Here is a 19,912-nt window from a genome sequence, read left to right as displayed (position 1 = left end):
GTGACACGCGCACACACACACACATTTAAAGCACTCTAATGCTTCTGGGACCCAGTGATATCTCACTTAAACCCAACTCTCACCTTTCCTAAGCCAAATGTATGCATTTTTCCATTTGAATCTTTTATTTCAGCTTAATGGTGTTATGACACTGGTTTATTCTCTTGTTCTTGAAAATGCGTTTGGTTTTTTTCAGTGTGTTTGTAGAGAAATTAATCCTATTGGGAAGGACACAGTCAAAGTGAGCCCGCCGTTTGTACACAAGGCTTGTCCTACAGTGCTCTGCATGTGTGTGTAACGGTCAATGGTGTGTGTCTGTCAAGGTTTCAGACTGGACGGCTCTACCTCACAGCGAGCAAAAAGCTCAGATATCGTGCTAACAGGACCAACAGAGATAAAGGATATATTTGGTCTGTTCTTAATCTTTTATGTGTTTTTCTTGTCAGACTAGGGAGAGTCTTGCTCCTATTAGGGAACCAAATAACTAAGAAAAATGGCAGAATCGTTCGATAAAGCTGGTTGTTCTGAAGCGTTCACATCTCTTACTATTTTGGGTCACACTTTATATTAGGTGTCCTTAACTGCCATGTACTTACATAAAAAAATAAGTACAATGTACTTTTGGTGTTTATGTTGTATTGTTGCTATTGAGGTGGGATACAGGTGAGGTTAGGGACAGGTTTGGTGGTATGGGAAGGTTTAAGGATGGGTAAGTGTAAACTGTCTATAGTCCGGCATAAAGATTTCCCGAGTAGATTTAAAAAAAATTGTCGACCGATATAATCCCAGAATCCCTGCTTTCTTGATTTTACTCACTCATTATGTGTGTATGAAGTCTGATGAGATGCTTTCTGCTGCTTTGGTACTGTCTAGGTTGTCATCACTTAATGAGAACTAATTAACAGTGTTATAATAGAGAAGAAGAGAGCAGACATGTACATAATTGGAGAATACGTAATCATCCCCCACCTGTGAGGCCTCATTGATATTCCTGAAACACAAGTCTGTGCTCACGAGCGGATGCTGATTTACATCGTGTTAGTGTGTGTATTTATGTATGCGTATGGTAGGGCTATACAAGCGCTGTTTAATGCTTGTTTTTGGACTGATCGCCATGTAGAAAATGTCACTCAGCACCCTTCTCTTCTCTCTGTTCTCTCTGTGCAGGCAATATGAAATCAAAATCAACCCTGTTTACTTGCTTAATAAATGCCCTTGGATTTATTGTGCATAATTCATCAATGCACATTATTGTAATATAAAAGACTTTTATATTTCGTCAAAACTTTCTCCGTCTCTGAAATGACTCATAATTTTCCTGTCACTACAAGGTTATGTGAAATATTATGATGATTAATCCAGCCAGTGCTGTTTCACAGAGTAGTTCACAGAAATAGGGCACTTTGTCATTTATTTATGAAACCTCTTGCCTTTCCAATCCCATATGTCGTAATGTTCTCCATGGAACACAAAAGGAGATGTTTCACAGAATGTTCTGGTTATAATACAGTGAAAGTGAATGGGGATGTGGAGCTCTAAAAATGCCACATGACCACATGACATTCTTCCTCCCTACCCTTGATCTTAAATTTTATTTGCATTTGCATAATTCTAATTGGCACATCATGCCAGGTTTGATGTCAATGATGCCAAATTGCCATTTGTTGTCACATGCCTTGTTACTTTTTAAGATGGAATTCAATAGACACTATTCTAAAGTTTGCCATTTTCTTCACGCAGAGCTACTTTTATGGTGTTTTATTTTTTTTAGAGTTCACTCAAGTCAATTTTATTCATATAGGCCTAGTGTTTTTCACAATACACATTGTTTCAAAGCAACTTTACAGAAAATCATGACCATATAGTTGCACTTAGCAGATTAGAGCTGGGCAACAGTATCATATAAACAATCAAGCAGTTGAGATTTGCTATAGTATATATCGCTTTATGTGAGTGTACTTTATATGTGAGTATATTTGGACTTACTTGGTTGTTGTTGTTATTCAATTGTTACAGTATGTGGATGTCAAGGATTATGAAACCTGTAAGGTTTTGTTCATCTATAACATTTCTTCTAGTGATTTGGTGAAGTATAATATCATTGCCATGGTTAAATGATGCATACAAATGACAGGGTTAACATTTTGATCATACTGCCCAGCCCTAGGCAGTTTACTTGAGGAGCTAATTGAAATTCATGACATAACACATATTGCATAATACCTTTAGCCCCTTAACGCACAAGTGTGACAAGGAATGAAAAAAATAAAATTGGATAATGGAAAAAACCCCTGTTACCATTCGCTTTTATTATATGGAAAAGAGCAGCATGAACATTCTTCAAAACATCTTCTTTTGTGTTCCACAGAAGAAAGTAAGTGACAGTGACTGTTACAGACCCCTTTCTCATGCATGTGTTTTTCACCAGAGCTGTCAGTTTAATAACCAACAGGCACTGTTTAGCCAGCTCAGTCTGGGTCCTTTTCGCAGAGACGTTGCTATACTTATCCTGTGGTTTACTGCAGGCTTATACGACACCAAACACCGACCGCATCACTTCCCTCAGTCAAAACCCTGCAACAAACGATCTGGGAGCTCGCTTGACTTCACGAGCGGCTGTTTAACATTGACAAGTGCGACTTTTGCTCCATTACAGAAAACTCTAGACTTTAGACAACACTGCAGTAGCCTACTTGTTTTTGGCTGATGTTAACTATGGAAAAACAGCTCACTAGCTCACTGCATTGCAGTCATGCTTTAGTAATGAGGAGGAATGGAATTTAAGTAGAAAATGCCTTGCATGGTTAAGTGTGTGTGCAAGCATCTAGTTTTGTAGGTTACTCTTTGTGTTTTGTGAATGTATGTGTGTGGAAGGTGTTTGCTCCTTGATTTCCCAGGGGCCATTGTGACTGTGTCCATCATCTTTCCTCTTCTCAGAGCTGTGCTGATTTTCATTGTGGCTCACATGATGGCGACAGACTGCATTAAATTAATCGTTTAAATATTATTTTAGGATTTGATGGATAGCTTGAGACTAAAAGTCTGAAAAGGTCAGTGTAGTGTTATCCTGGTCTAGCATTGAGAGTGAAAGCAGCGCTATAAACAGGAAACTGATGTCACCATCTGGATTTTAGCCAGACATGGGCTGATCATGGACTGAAAGTGTTTGTGAAATGTTAGGCCAAACACCCTGAAAGAAGAGATGGAGTGGTGACCCCCTGTTACATATAAAATTAAATGATCAATCAAAATTAAGTGTTGCATTGTAAACCGGGCCTATGATAACATTCATATGAGACTATAATAATGTATTTACATGCTGCTTTTATGATGAAAAAGCATTTAAATAATAATTATTGATGTACACGGTCATAAACTTGTTACATTTGAAATGAATGGAATTTTTTTTTTTTAATGAATGAATGATTTATTTTATTTTATTTTATTTTATTTTATTTTATTTTATTTTATTTTATTTTATTTTATTTTATTTTATTTTATTTATTTTATTTTATTTTACCCCTGCAGTTTTGCTCTGACCCCTGAAATATTTTTCTTTCTCATAAACAGTTGCAAATGCATATAGTTGTACTTGCCCCTCCCTCATTGAGATCATACCACTCTGATTGGCTGTTGACAGTATTGATACTATGATTGATATTTCAGTATAAAGGAGATAACATAATCAAAAATACTTATGTTTAAAAAAACAATAACAAGAAGGGAGAGAATGAAAGTGAATAAACAGGAATAGCGTAAGACTACTGAAAATATCGTTTCTGTTATGTTTTTTGTTATGAAAACTGCATCAATCACACATCATCAACATCAAATAACAATAATTACTCTGGATTTCTGCTAGTGCCACAGGCTGATCCCAAAGCTATGCTTGTGATTGGAATGAAATTAATTCTCTGAGCTCATGAGAACTAGACGAGAGCTATATTTGTGTTTTTGTTTGTCACGATCGTGATGGATTTTCTTTGCACGTCAACATTTAATGCCACTCATGATATTAAGATTTACCTAATATGGCCTTCCGGTCATGGTCTGAAATGAAATCGTTTAATTTTGATTGTTATCTCCAAAGCACCAAGTGCTCATTTTCAAATTAATTGTGTCAGCTGTATAGTAAGTGAATGTCAGAGTCTCATTTTAATGGCATTTCTCATTTATTTATTGCAACGGCAGAAAGCATCATGAAATTATAATCTGCAAAATGACAAAAATTAAGGAACGGGACTCTCGCATTCACTTAAACTATTCTAACTATGTCTATTCGAACAAAGAGGCCTATTCTTGGGCTGTTTCCATTAGGATTCATTATACACAAGTGAAAATCACAAGAATCTGAGTTGAAGAGGAAGTGAGGCCTCTGTTCTGTCAGGCACATATGGAGCATGATGTTTTTACAAGAGAAAATAGGTTCAGTCCACATGTGTTTTGTGTTCTTAGTGTTAGATTGTGCTATTAGTATGGAGTTGAATGTACTTTTGTGATGCAGTATACAGTTAAATGTGTCATGTATTTATAAAATTGTAATATTTAAAAATAATTATAATATAACGATTATAAAGCCAAGGTTTCTTACACAAAATCACTCGTTTTATCATTTTAAATATTTTTTTTATATTTTTTTATATATATAATTTAGTTTTATGACCATATTCCAACTTCAGCGATCAAAATTTCATTATACAACCCCTTTAAATTTTAAAACGGGATATATATGTGTTCAGAGAGAGAGAGATAATTTTAACTATAAGTTCTGTATCAAAGATCATAGACTGACTGCACTACTTTGTACTAGTTATTTCAAAAACCACAGAGGCTACTGTTGTGTAACTACAGACAACAGTATACAGTATAACAACTATATATATATGTATATATTATATATAACAGTATAACAACTAAGGCCTTATCCGTCCTTAGGGATGCTTCATGATTGCGATTTGTGTTACCTATATCCAGTGATGTATCCGGATGTCTGTGTGCATGTAAAAGTAATTTTCTGCCCCCACAGAATAATTCATAGCTCAGATACACTGGAGAAAGCTGATTTGGTGCTATCAAAGCTGCCTGTAATCCTGTGAGCTCAAGACCCTGCTTGTGCTGCTGCTTCAGCCTGTGTGTGTGTGTGTGTGTGTGTGTGTAAGTGAGTTTCCTCACTGGTTCATTATTATTTGATAGATGTTTGAAAGACTTTAATCTGCCATGCATGATCAATAATACAATACTGGGCTCATTACAGTGGGATAAATATCATTCAGGAAGAGAGAGGGAAATGAGAGAAAACCAACCAGAGGAAAAGAGAAATAGAGAGTGGATGAGAGAAAGAAAGTCTGAGGAATGGAGGGGGAGGAGTTGCTGGCAAGACAATTCATTTTCCGCACCGACAGATTCTGTTAATCCCACAAAGACATCTGATCTAAGAGGATCAGAGAGATGAATCGTCTAGTCAGGTCTGGCGTGGCCGACTGTCTCCCGTGTCCTGTGTGTGGACTTCAGATTGTTCTGAGTTTGTCAAAGCAAATCCACACATCACATATCATACCAAAATGCATTTGAGGGTATATACAATATGTCACGATCAAATCTTGATTTCAGGACATGTTATTAATGTTTTGTTCAAGTCATCAACAGTGCCAAATAGTTGTAGAATCAGTCATATATCCGATTCCTCACACACACAGCCCTTGTGGCATTAGATAGAGCTAGAGTGAGATTGTAAGAGAGATTAAGTGTGTGTGTATTGCCTCGCCAATGGTCTGGCTCTCTGAGTTCAGAGGTCAGAGGGCAAGTGAGAGAAGCCTATAGAGTAAAGCTAGAGTTATAGATCAGCCTGGAGGAGGTAGAGAGACGGCGTTTAGAACGAGGTGATAGAGATTTAGGATGAGAGGAACAGGTGAGTGTTGAAAAGAGGGATGGACCCGGGAAAGAGCAGGAGGATCATTTGGATAACGCGAATGAAAATAAGGTGATGTGAATGGTAAGATAAGCGAGGGAGGAAATGAGTGTGTGAGAAATGGAAGAGAAGAAAGGGAGAGAAGAGGAGGACAGAAGGGCTATTTTTAACCATCTGGCTCCTTAGTTTGGTGGGTGATTAGCACAGACTAGAGCGACAGCAGGAGGAGATCTGCTGCTCACTTTACAGGGGGAGGTTTGTCACAAATCGTTAATGTCTTATAAATGTAATTAATTCATTAATTATTTAAATTATTATTATTATTATTCTATTCTATTATTCTAATAACTATTATTATATACTCTTTCAGCATGGAAAAAAATAGGATCGGCTTAATGTCTTATTATATATAATATTTTGTACCTTTGGAAACATATTTTTTTTAATGTTTTTGAAACAAGTCTCGTATGCTCACCAATTAAGGCTGCATTTATTTAATCAAAAATACAGTAAAATCAATAATGCAAAATATTACTACAAATTAAAATAACTTTTCTATTTGAATATATTTTAAAATGTTATTTATTCCTATGACGTCAAAGCTGAATTTTTAGCATCATTACTCCAGTCCTCAGTGTCACATGATCCTTCAGAAAACATTCTGAAGAAACATTTATGATTATTATCATTGTTGAAAACAGTTGTGTTGCTTAATATTTTTGTGGAAATTGTGATACTTTTTTCAGGATTCTTTGATGGATAGAAAGTTCAATGAATGGCATTTAATAAATTGATTTATTACATTTATTAAAGCATTAATTAAATATAAATATTTTGTAACAAATGTCTACACCATCACTTTTGATCAATTTGTTGCATCCTTGATGAATAAAATAATTTTTCTTTCTTTCTTTCTTTCTTTCTTTCTTTCTTTCTTTCTTTCTTTCTTTCTTTCTTTCTTTCTTTCTTTCTTTCTTTCTTTCTTTCTTTCTTTCCTTTGTGTATACCCACTCCTGCCACTAGAGGGCTCTTTGGCTCTCTCACACTTTGAAAGGGCCACTGCTGCTGCAGGCTTTGATTTTCTTCTCAGGACTGTGTGTGTGTTTTATGTTTGTGAACGGACAACAGGTGAAGGCAGAGGGGCGATTCATGGCCTAAATCCTTAATATAGCACACATTCCTCTAACGCTGAGGCACTTTTGGCCCTGGTTGGGTGTTTAGATTGCTTGAGGGGGGTCTGGAGGTCTGTTGGGGGCAGAGAGAGATGAGAGTCGGGGGCCAGCAGGTGATGAAGGGCTTCCTCAGATGAAGGTGGTGGACTGGATTGATTTAGTAAGTCCCCACCAGAGATGACAGGTGGAGGTTGGGGGTGGGGGGTCTGGGACATGCATAGCTGCACATCTGCACATCTCCAAATGTGCATGTCATCAAGGGAACTTTTAAATGTCATTTTACTGGATGAGCAAATCATTATTAGCGCAGAGAGGTTTTGGATTATTGTGGGTTCAGCACAAGGTAAACTCAATCAATCAACATAATTTTTGGCATAATGGTGATTACAAGAAGTTCTGGGTCACGTTGATTGAGGATCTTCCAATGGAAATCTGTAAATGTTTTACATACCCAATGTTACAATAGTTATAACACAAGACGTGAACAATCTGTGATTTTAGTGTAAAAAAAAACAAAAACACTGACTTATCTCATTTTACAAATTAGTCGCCATGACAATATAATGCTGAAAAACCCTAAACGGTTGTAAAAATGTATTTAAACAGCTTTACAGCTGAAATTTTAAGAAAAGTACTTTTGTAATATTAAAAGCTTCACATTTTTGTCTTTATATCCTTAAAAAATCTGCCCCATTCACTTCCATTGAAAGTGCCTCACTATAACCATGTTTTTATTATTATTTGTATTTAATTTTATATTTTTTTTATTTATTTAATCTGAGGAAAATATACTGCGATACTGTTTATTCAACCATCATATATATATATATATATAAATGACTGTTGAATACAATTTAGAACAACCATTTAGAATCAAGTATTACGTATGATCAACTGATTAATTTATCATTGATTTCTTTTTCCGTCTCAGACGATGTGTGTGACTTGAAAGTGGAGCGGCCGGGTATAGGCAGTGAAATGACGGCCAAAGAGCGAGGGTCACTGGAGGAGAATGAGGAGAGAGACCTGGAGGAGGTGGAGGCCGGAAATGGAGAGAAGGGGCAGGAGGATGAGCCGGAGAAGAAGGAGGTGAAGGAGGAGACAGCAGACGAGGACGAGGAGCGAAGAGGAGCGGATGAGGAAGATGAGCTGGAGGTGTTGAGGTCACAGGTGGTGCAGCTGCTTTTGGAGCTGGAGGAGACCAGAGAGGTGTCCCAACGACACGAGGAGAGCTACAACGAGCTGCAGGGTGCGTATGCTAATAAAAGCTGTTTTTAAGGTGTGACATCATCACGGGGAGTACCCTCTGAGCATGTCCAGCTGTCACTGACCGCCTGTTTCTCGAGTCATGTCTTCACACAAACATTCTTGGCTTGTTAATATTGTCAGATGCCAGAAATAAGTTACTTATTACTCATTTCCAATGTCTCTCTAGAGATTTCCCTCTTCTTTTAATGTCATTCTTTGGCTTTCTAGGTCTTTTGGAGGAAGAGCGTCTGGCAAGCGCCCACCAGGCCGAGACCTTCACGAGACAGATCCAGAGACTTCAAGGTGAACAGAAACGCACTTACAAACAGAAACAAATGTGTATTCATCTTTAAATGCAGTGCTAATAACTGCACTAATAACTGCAAATAAATAAAATTAACTTAGAATATGACAGATAATAAAAATAGTTTTTTTTCAGTCATCAAGCAGCTTTGATATCCTCTTACATTCGACATATTGAATAATAGCTGTGTCCAATGCTAGTGAATAAACATTCTTGATTTATCTAGCTGTTTTATAATTTTATCAAGACCACTGATGATTTGAAGAGGCCATTTACATATTCATGTTTTTGTACTGTGTTAAAAATAGAAAACATTGTCAATGTTTGGAAATATAATACTCTTACTATTTTTGCAGTATATACTATATGTATAACCTTTTTGTATGATTTTTTTGTATGCGTTAAATACCCAAATAACATTAGACACAAGTCACAATAGACAGTATATAGTACTTTATACCACAATGCAATGTGCTTGACTTGACCTTTCATGGTCTGAAAACAATTGACACGATCATGGATTAGTTGGAAACTTTGATTATTTTATTTTATTTTATTTTATTTTATTTTATTTTATTTTATTTTATTTTATTTTATTTTATTTTATTTTATTTTATTTTATTTTTCTCATTTTGTTTTATCATGTTATCTTATTTTATTTATTGTGTCATTTTATTTTATTTTGTTTATTTTTATTTTTTATTTATTGTGTCATTTTTAATCATGCAATCTTATTTCATTTATCATGCAATATTTATTTTTAATTTTTATTTAATTTTATTCATGTCATCTTATTTCATTTGTGTCATTTATTATATTTTATTTTATATTTTTGTGTTGCAGAAATGATAATTGGACACGTCACTCTAAATTTGACAGTGTAGTATACTACTGTTTAAAATGTTCCCATGTTCCCATGACATCCTGTTCCCATTTGTTTGGTCGACTGCTACTTGGGGTGCGAGTGTTTGAGCAGTGGAGAGATGGGAGAAGCAGAGGTGATGTAAATGTTGTTCTCTTCCCCAGTGACTCACTTTCACTCTCTCAGTGGCTGCGCTGTAATTAAATTAAATGAACTGTGAGAAGGCAAAGTAAACCAGCGTTTGCAGAAGTGCATGGGCTATGCCAAGATACCACCATGAGTAATGCAATCACAGATATGAATAACATAACAAACATCTGCCAGAATAAGATTCACACACTGTATAACTGAAAAACTGTTTTTCCGGTTTAATCACAGCCTGTGTTATTTTTTTTCCTGTCCGTATTCCCGCCTTGCAAGAAAGAGACTGATTATAGTTTTTCAAAAAAGCCCCTGCAGACTAAAATTCATGCTTTGTGTGGTTAGTTTGAGAGGTTTTGACATTTTTTGCTACTCAACAACAGGAAATGCAGAGTGATTGCTGTAATGAGACATGAAATGAAGGCATATTTTTCACTTCAGATGTGCTTGGTTTCCAGTGAAGTAGCTGATTATAGACCTCATATGGTCTTGGTGCCCTTAAAGGTGCTCTAAGCGATGTTGGGTGACGTCACTTCTTGTTGACGTTCAAAGTATTGTCAAACAAATGGAGGCTAGCTCGACCCTCCCTCCTCCTCATCCCGTCCCCTCCCCCTACATCAGCATCTCAAAATTCAAGAGAATATAATTCTAACGTTTGTCGTTGTCTAGGACATCTCTCCTCTAGCTAACTTCCCTCTTCATGCTTCTCTCTCCTCCACTCCCCACACCCCCCTTCATGTGCACGCGCTCCCCACCCCCCACCCCCAAATCATTCTTGTCGGTTATTGGCTGGAACATCGTTTGTTATGTTTCGTGGTCCAGGCTGGGCCAGTTTGTTTTTGTTGCCGTTTGTGGAGCCTGGGCTGTCTACAGAGACCGCGTGTTTTTACAGTGTGTTCAGGGGACAGGCAGCCAGACAAAAACAAGTTTCAGCCTAAAAAATGTGTGACATCGCTTAGAGCACCTTTAAGAGGTTCATATATAAATGTTACATGGATTTTAGTATTTGACAGCTCACATATATTCAGAAATAGCACAAAACTCCTACTATTTTCTACTATTGCTGAAATAAACATTCAATGTGGTGATGCCATGTGTCAACAATGTAGCACTGTTTAAAATGTGTATTGTTGCATACTGTTTCACATACTATTTAAAACAATAGTAAGCAGTATAAAAGGCAGTATACTTTTTATAACCCAATTTTCAGTTGAAAAATGTTGTTCTGTCCCGACTTGTGACCCACAGGCCAGCTGCGCTCGGTGCAGGAGGAGCTGGACAGCCTTGAGGAGGAGAAGGCCAGCGAGCTGTGGGAGGCTCAAGAGGAGCTGCGTGTGGCGCAGGAGGAAGTGCAGGAGCTTCAGCAGGCGGCGGAGGAGGCGGCGGCCGAGCGGGAGAATGACATCGCCCTGCTGCAGGAGGAACTGTGCCGTGTGCGTGCCGAGCTGGAGCGTCTGCGCGGCACCACGCAGGAGTACGAGCTGGAGCTGACCACGCTGCGGGCCGAAATCAGCATGAAGAACCAGCGCAGAGCAGGAGGAGAAGGTCTGATTCCCACCACACTACAGCCTCAAACTATAGGGATATCTCTAAAAAGACCAGTTTATACCAGCTTCAAGCCTAGTTGATACTGGTTAGCGCTGGTTTGGTGCTGGTCTGGCTGGTGGATCAGCAAAATTAACTAGTGAAGCCTTGATTGGACAGGGATATTCTGTTAAAGTCAACATGAAACGGAAGTTGTGATAGTCTTTTCTTCACTATCGGCTTCTCAAACAAGAAAAAATGTAGGGCGGGACTTTATTCAGTCAATTGATTGGATTGTTGGTTCGTGTGATTGTGACAGGTTGTCCCGCACTCGTGTGGAAAATACTTAAATTAAAATTTTAAATGCTGCCTTGAATATGAAGTAGTACAATAAAACTATTGGAAAAATGGAAAAATAAATTAAAACTATGCAGAAATAAATGATAAAGTAAAGATAAAATACAATAAAATAAAGATAAAATAAAGCTGAAATAAAATAAATGTTAGATAAAAAACTTTAACTTAAAAAGTGAAGTGTAAAGGAAAATTAAAAATGTTGCCTTGAAGTACAATAAAACTAAAATAATACTGAAAAATAACTGAACAATTAATTAAAGCTATGTAGAATAATAAATAAAAACTGAAAATATAAAAACAAAAGCTAATTCAAAATATTAATAAAAACTATTATAGTATATAAATAATACTAAAATAACACTGGGCTTAATAAACATACTAAATAATACCTTAATTAAAATGTTAAAACTCAAAAATGTTTATGTGAGGATAACGTGATATCTCAATATAAACATATTAGAAGTCAGACATGCAAAGTTAAATCTTCTGTTCTCACAACTCTATGGAGTCGCTTTTTCCAGAACTCATCTGTGTTTTTGTGCATTAGCCAGCTGAGATTTCTCCAGCAAGACCTTTCTTTATATCACATAACCTCATTGCAGCATTATAAATGGCAGATGCTGATAGCAAATAAACCCTGTTGTGTGATACAGACATTTTATCAACTTTCTTCCCCATTGCCTGATATTACACAGTGCTCTGATATTACCCAGTATGCATTGCCACTGACAAATGTGATTGTATTACAGGTTCTTTCAAGGTCTAAGTGTCTGTTTGACATTCCGACAGAGTGCAGGACCTCCGCTGAGCCCCATTTGTCCGGTGTTGATGTCTTTCTCTGCCTCTAAGGGCGCCGGGGCTGCTTTCTGCTCCCATGATGCTGTTAGAAGTTTACTATATTAAGATCTGAAATAAAAACAACATACCAGCGATTGCTGGTGGGGCCGTGGGGTTAGACACGCTGATTGCAAAACAGTGTTGAACACGAACACATCAGAGCCTGTGATTGAGGCATTCATGTTAACTCTGATCTGAGGTCAGATGCGGCAGAGACGAAGTTGTTTATCAGTACATGTGCTTCTGATGGTTATTTACACCACGTACACACTCAGGCCTGGCAGAGACAGAGTGCAGATGCGTGTGAGTTGTTTTTACAAGTGAGATTCCTTCTAGATTAGAGACTATGCTATCGGGGGTTGAACGTTGCACCATGGGGGATGTGCAAGGCAAACATGACTCTTGATTGACAGGTCAGACTGCTGCAGAGGGAAGAGAGGGTGGAATTGGTTGTTTCCATGGAGACTAGTTACAGGGTTCAGTGTGCATTTACAGCTGTCTGGTCAAATGTTCAATATTTTCCTGCCATAGACATGTAGCCTTCGTATTGCTTGCAGTTTGGCCCTTAGGACAGTGATTATGTATGTTCCAAGTGTCATACTATTATACTACTGATAGCCTATTTTTTAATGTAGTATGCAGCATGTATACGGGGTAAAGTAAAACATTTTAGGCATTGAATATCTTAATATATATATATTTTTTTTTTATGTGTAGTTTGCAAGCAGAGAACACTGCATGGAATACTGTATCCCACAATGCAATGCGCCCAACCTTCCATTTTAAGTGAAACAGAAGCAATATCAGTCTCCTTCTTGAGTCACAATTTGATTGTACTGTAAAAATGTAGAATTTAAAAAATAAATAAATAATGAAATATACATGATGACTTAACGCTACTCACTTAAGTAGCAATTCAACGAAGGTCATGTGACAACAATGGATTGTAGAAAATAATAGTTTGAAGTGGTTATCATTATGTACATTAGCATTTTAATGTTTGGGGTCAGTAACATTTTTTTTCCCTTAAATTAATGCATTTATTCAGCAAGGACGCATTAAATGTAAAAAACGTGGTTTCCACAAAAATATTAGGCAGCACAACTTCTTTCAACATTGATAATAATAATAAAAAAAGCTACTTGTGCACCAAATCAGCATTATAATGATTTCTGAAGGGTCATGTGACACTGAAGACTGGAGTAAAAACATTTTAAAATATATTCAAATAGAAAACATACTGAACTGCATACTGTAGTATAAGTAGTATTGCAGTATTTCATTTTGAACATACATTTATAATTGCAGAAATAGTAAGAGTAGTACGCTAACATTCTGAATTCAGTGTTTCACCCCATTCTGCTTTGACATCTGTTCTCGTGTTGTAATGGGACAGGTGACGTGGACCAACTGATTGAGGAGTGTCGCTCCTTGAAGGACGAGTGTCAGACTCTGAAGAATGGCAACATGCAGCTCTCTGAGAAACTGGAGATGCTGGAGCAGCAGCGAGCCAGGTGATTGGCCACAGGGCCTGTCAGTCACACACAAACAAGATAAATCAGCCAATGAGCATCGCGAGCGGTCTCTGTTAATAAGGCTGGTGTGAACGATGAAGCATTCAGCCATAATCTGTCTCAATGGACACTCTCACTAAAACTATTTAGCAGCTATGAAAGTGTTTCACAGCAACATGAAGCATTAATGACTGTGTATTTCATCTAATCCAAATATACTGGCTGTGAGATGAGCCACAGCTATTTTAAGACATCAAGATCTTATCTGATTTTTTGAAACTAATGCTTCTGTAAATATACAGTACCATCATGTTTTTCAAACTAGTGCTAGATGTTTCAGCTCAAAAGAATAAGTTCTCTCCAATGTGAGAACAACTTATGATGTTTAAATTTTTCAAAACTTTAAAATGTTAATAATCAGCTGTCTGATTTGAGTTTTGGCCAAATCTGGCCAAACACACACATTTCAGCACCACAATTTTTCTAATTAATGGGATTTGTTTTATGTATTTTGATTTTGAATAAATAAGTATGAAAGGGATTTGATGATGAGTATGAGTACACACACCCACACACACATTCACACTCAGTCACAATATGAAGCTAATCTGAAAAAGTGCAGCAGGAGCTCACAAGTTCAAGTACATTAGTAATAAATAAAAAAATGCATCACCTCTTGCACATCTATCTATAATAAATGTCCTGAACGTTTCCTTGTCCCATTTCTATCCTGACAGCTCAGCTGATTCATGCCTGGCCCTGGAAGCAGAGCAGAACGATGGAGAAAATGACACAGAAAAGGAGGTGAAGGCTGAGGGATTTGTCAGGACATTGGAGGTAGAAGGTGGAAACTGGGTGGACGCTTATACCCAGAAGAACATCTCGTTTGAGGGGAAGCCCGTCACCCCGACAGGCAGGAGTGGAGGCTTCTCAGAGGTGTTTTCCCTCCGAGACCAGCTGAAACAGGCCGAGGAGAGAGCATCACAGGTCCAGAGAGAGGTACCATGCCCACTTGGCAAAACAACAGAAGCTTGAACTTTAGAGTGTGCATTTTCTATTTTAAACCTTATTGTATCATTTTTTTGTTAATGTTGTATAAAATAACCACCTGTCAGTTTTCACATTGCTCAAGAATTGTGCTTTGTGAACAGTTTTCATGTTAACTTTACTTTCTCATTGATCTGTATTACATAAGAGTCTGGTCCAAAAAGAGACATTATACTGTATGTTCAATTTATGTATATATATATATATATATATATATATATATATATATATATATATATATATATATATACAGTACACATACACACACACATACACACACACACACAGTATATATAATTTGTGATGATATTATCTAATATTTAAAAATAATCTTTTTTTTAAATTAATTTATGACAAAAAATACTATTAAAAATATTTTCCACTCTCAGTATGGGGTAAATTTAGTCATGTCAGGTTGAAAATAAACCCATCTGTCGTGGTATTAATTTGTTATTTTACCTTCAGTAGTTCAACAGCATGACTGAAATATTGCTGAATATATCCTGACAGCGTGACAACAACAATTTGATTCGTCTGTCCACTATTGAATAATGAAATGATTAATGATTAAAGGTTTTTTTAATTTACTTCTTTTTGCCACACAAGCTAAAACTCTCCCCTGTCACTGAATCTATTCACTTATCCTGTATTATTTGTTATTTCTCTATATCTCCCCCTTTCATCTTTCAGTGTGAGGGAATTAAAGGAGAGCTTGTGGAACTGCAGGGGCTGTACGAGAGCAGCCAGAGGGAGAGGGCGGAGCTAGAGGCGGAGCTACAGCGCTGTAGGGCGGAGCTTGATCGGCTGGCTGGGAGGAAGGCTCAGGTGAGGGGTCATAAAGGGGCATCGATCAAAACACACTACTTTCTTCCCAAAGGTTTTGGAATGTGTGGACTTCCTTGGGGAAAAAATGTGACCTCAAATAACTCACTGTACTGTACACATGCTGAAAACAAACAGACATTACTCACACAGCAAGTAGGGCGAGATATTATCAACAGAATGACACCATGACTCCATCGATCTACATGTTTGTCAGCGTTTGAAAATGCTCTGTACATGACTAACGTTTTGCATGTGGGGTCAACCACCGCTGAAGTGACTGTCTGTCCAACAGCAGCACCTGTCTTTCAAAGCGCATCCTGTCTAACTAAACCACTCCGCCATTTTCGGTCGAGTATGTATGTTTCACTTTGGGTTGCTTTTTGCCCTGTCACACACATTGATTCTGGGCTGCGTGTGTTTTCACATCTTGTGTTTGTCAAACCTCTAGCAGCTAATGTGTTTTGCTAGTTTTGTTGATCCACTCTAGCATATCAAGCTTTTGTGTGTGTACAATGTGCACTGACATAGAGGTCTTTCTAACCCCTGTCCTGTCTAACAACAAGGTCTTAGTACCCAAGCCACAGAAATCCTAATTAATTCAGATTTTTTCCTATCAAAGAGTCTGTCCAGTCTGAGTACCGTGTCCCATGTCAATCATCCGTCCTCCATGGTTGTACTTTAATCGTGTGGTTAACCCCTCACTCACACTGTTCTGCCACCTCGAAAGGAGCTCTGTCAACAGAATCTGTCACATGTTAGCGAATATCAAAATCACAGCTTCCAGAAGAAAAAAAAATCCCATTTAGTTTAATCATTCAGAAAAATCACTGAATCAGAAATCATGCAAATTAGCAACCACATAAAGCATTTTGAATGACGTAATTGAGTCGTCCTTTATTCTCAAACTACTTCAATATGTGCACATATTTTGATATTTTGCCATGCTGTTTTTGCTATAAATATTACAATATGTTTTTATATCCTCAATGACTAAAAGTCAATAGTTTTATATGATGCACCGAAATTTCAGCAGCTGAAAATATTCGTTTGAAAAAGCAAAAATACCGCGGTACAGTAAACGCTTCCATGATAATGCATTTTAACTGTGTCAGCGTATATTTATTCATGTCAGCAGTGTGAACACACTTCACCGTGACAAAAATGATGCTAGACTACTAATTTAATTACCAAAAACGTTTTTGGTTTTCGTTTTTGGCAATGAAAACTTTACACTTGATTTCGGTAAAAAAATCAATTTCTGTGTTTTATATTATAATGATTTGATTACAATTTGTGATGCTTTATGGTATGAGTGGTTCATTCCCTCTATAAGAGTAAACACAGTCCTACACCTTTCTCTTTTTTTGTATTGTATTGTTTTGTATTGGTTGTTCTGTCCTTCCCTTTGCAAAAACACTTACAATGTAAGACTATGGGGGAAAAGTACAACACTTTCTCCCAACTTGTCTTTACAAGCTGAAGGATGGATCCAAATGTTTTTTCCATGGTGTTCAACAACATACCTCAGATGCTGTTGACAGATTTATCCCGGTACTCTGGTTTAATAGAGTGGGCTGGCTGTGCAGTGTGGGCAAGGATCTTTAAATGGCAAGATGGCAACCTTGGCTCTGTGTTCATCAGCCGGAGGGTCAAAACGAGCACAAGGTTTCCATTTTGTGTTTAACCATCTTTGCTGTGTATCTAATCTCGGTGTATTTTCCTGTCTCCCTGCTCCCCCGTGGTCCTTCATTGCTTCGTTCTGTTGCTTTCTGACCACTGAACGCCTACATAAACATACCATAAACACCCATATGCTCACAACACACACTGCACTATATCAAATTCCAAACAAATTTGATGATTCCTGATAAACTGCTGGCATCTATCTATCTATCTATCTATCTATCTATCTATCTATCTATCTATCTATCTATCTATCTATCTATCTATCTATCTATCTATCTATCTATCTATCTATCTATCTATCTATCGATCTGGTTGTTTTCTCCCTTTCATCCTCACACTCTTCATTCTTTCTCTCTGTATTACTTTTATTTGATTTGATTTGATTGTTTTCCATGTTTTATTTACCTGTAATTTCACATGTGCACAAACCTCCCATGTGTAATCATTTTCTTTATTTTGAGTGTGTCATTTTTTTTCTTTTGTTTCTCTCACCACCTCTTCCTCCTCTTCTCCTCTCCATCCCTGCACCCCCTGTGTTTTTCCTCAGAGCTCCACTCCTTCGTCTGAGTGCCCTATTCTCTCCATACCCTTCATAGGAATGGTTGTAATAATGGGCCTGATATGGTGCTGCTGGAAGGAGCTCTTGTCCTAAAGGGGGAAAGGTATGGCTTTGCCTTTTCTTTCTCTAAGAGTCCAGAGATGAGCCTTTTTGTCCCTCCTGTATTGTGAAACTCATCTTTATCCTGGTCAAAATATCACTTTTTATAAGCCCTAATTAATGCTCATAACTGTCATGCTAAACAAGCCTGTTTGCCCATTGGACACAGTGCATGATTCTTTACGAGGGCCTTTTATGGATGTGCACATTGTTTCACAACCGTAGTTTTCCATTTAACTAGTCTGAAAGGAAAACTTGCGTTTATCTCAACTTTGCAGGACAAAACTTATTTCTGAACAAAGTGGATTGAGGAAGGCTAATGTTAGTTAAACACTTTTTCATTAGTATGTATTAGTCTTAGACTTGTAGAGCAAAAATAGAGCAATTCCTGTCAACAGAAGAACATTTTTTTTCTATTTCTTTTCTATTTCCCAAACATCTTTACTGGACAGAAAATTTCATTATCCAGTTGCATTGATTCTTTACTGAAAACAGGCTTCCTAAACACTTCCCTAAACACATTTACAACTCTCTTTAGGGTGGAGTATGTTAAAAAATGGATCAGTTCTTTGAGCAAAATGAATCCTAGAAAATTGCATAAAAACATCCTGCACCCAAAGGAAATTGACATGATTCTTAGAACATTGCCAAATTAGTGTGCTTTTGTAGTAGAGATGAATTTTTGCATCATAGACACACTGCATTTCTTATGTTTTTGGCACCATCAAAAATCAGATCGCATGAAGTCATATTCAGGCATCCTCTGAGATTTACAAGCGTCATTATCCCAGCCAAACGCATGACACTCCTCTGATTTCAACAGTTCTGCTGCCCGGCAGGACCGACCGAAGCCACACGCACACACACTTACACAGTTCCTTTATTCAGCTGGACAGTCATGTGGTTTCCACTGCCAATTTCACAACGCCAGATGGAGAGAGAGCAATAGAGTATGTAAAAGAGAACATGTGTGACAGTGATTGGAGTATTTACTGGGTCATTGCTCTTGGCTTTGTATCTCTCCACATTTCTGGATGGGTATATTTAGCTCTCATATCCATCGCTATAACAGAAGATGACTAGGAATAAACAACGAGTCCTCAGAAGGTTCATTAAAACCAGATCAGTTCTGTGGCGTCAGTCACTGAATTCTAGCCAGAGAAAAATTGTGTCCCGGCTCTGGTTTGTGCTGTTTCATCGACATTGGTGAGTGGTTTGCTTTTGGTGAACGCCTAGATGAAAAATGTCTAGAACACCAAAGCCTGTTTGTTAGAAAAAGTATATGGATTTTAAAGTTAAAGAAAGTTGGAAGAGAAGGATTTGAATTGTGATTTAATTTTAAATGTGTATATAATAATACAAAATGGATACCATATCGTTTATTAGCCAATATTTTTTTTTTTTACTTAGACAAAATATATATAATTCTTTATATAAAATTATAATATAATTTTTCTAATTTTATTGTATGTTTTATAATTTTATATAATGTGTATATAAAAAATATTATCATTAATTAAAATATATAATTTTTAATTGTCATATATATATTTTTAATTCAATGTTTTATATATATATATATATTTTTTTTTTTTCATTTTTTTTATTTTTTTATATCAAACCTAAATCATATCAAATCCAAATGATGTCATTAAAATATCAAAAATATATATGGTCAATAACCGTTAAATGGCCAAAATCAAAATTCTATACTACAATTCTTTAATAATAATATTAAAGAAGAAGAATCGTAGGACAAAAAAATATCAGCTATTTAAATATGACCTCTCTTGACCTTTACCCTCTGATGTCCTTCTTTTCTTCTCACT

The 19,912-nt window shown here is 36.9% G+C and overlaps 1 protein-coding gene across 3 annotated transcripts in view; it reads left to right on the top strand.

The window, feature by feature from the left end:
* The window catches only part of ccdc136b (coiled-coil domain containing 136b), a 29,905-nt gene that overhangs the window by 6,876 nt on the left and 3,117 nt on the right, over positions 1–19,912 (top strand). The window contains exons 3-9 of one of the 3 annotated variants that reach the window (XR_014606064.1): positions 8,012–8,329; positions 8,557–8,631; positions 10,884–11,180; positions 13,750–13,867; positions 14,605–14,866; positions 15,605–15,739; positions 18,022–18,087. Coding sequence is in view for 2 of the 3 variants with exons in the window: in XM_084112699.1 (XP_083968825.1) it covers positions 8,012–8,329; positions 8,557–8,631; positions 10,884–11,180; positions 13,750–13,867; positions 14,605–14,866; positions 15,605–15,739; positions 17,973–18,077 (1,310 nt within the window). In the remaining variant the exon portion in view is untranslated. Of the gene's footprint in view, positions 1–8,011; positions 8,330–8,556; positions 8,632–10,883; positions 11,181–13,749; positions 13,868–14,604; positions 14,867–15,604; positions 15,740–17,972; positions 18,088–19,912 lie in introns of all 3 variants that reach the window. The other 2 variants (XM_084112699.1, XM_084112700.1) reach the window with 2 other exon arrangements.

The sequence above is a fragment of the Abramis brama genome (assembly GCF_963993115.1).
Source record: "Abramis brama genome assembly, chromosome: 4".
Taxonomy (NCBI): Eukaryota; Metazoa; Chordata; class Actinopteri; order Cypriniformes; family Leuciscidae; genus Abramis; species Abramis brama.
The sequence above is the reverse complement of the archived record's forward strand: the minus strand, read 5'-3'. Positions and strand labels throughout refer to the sequence as shown.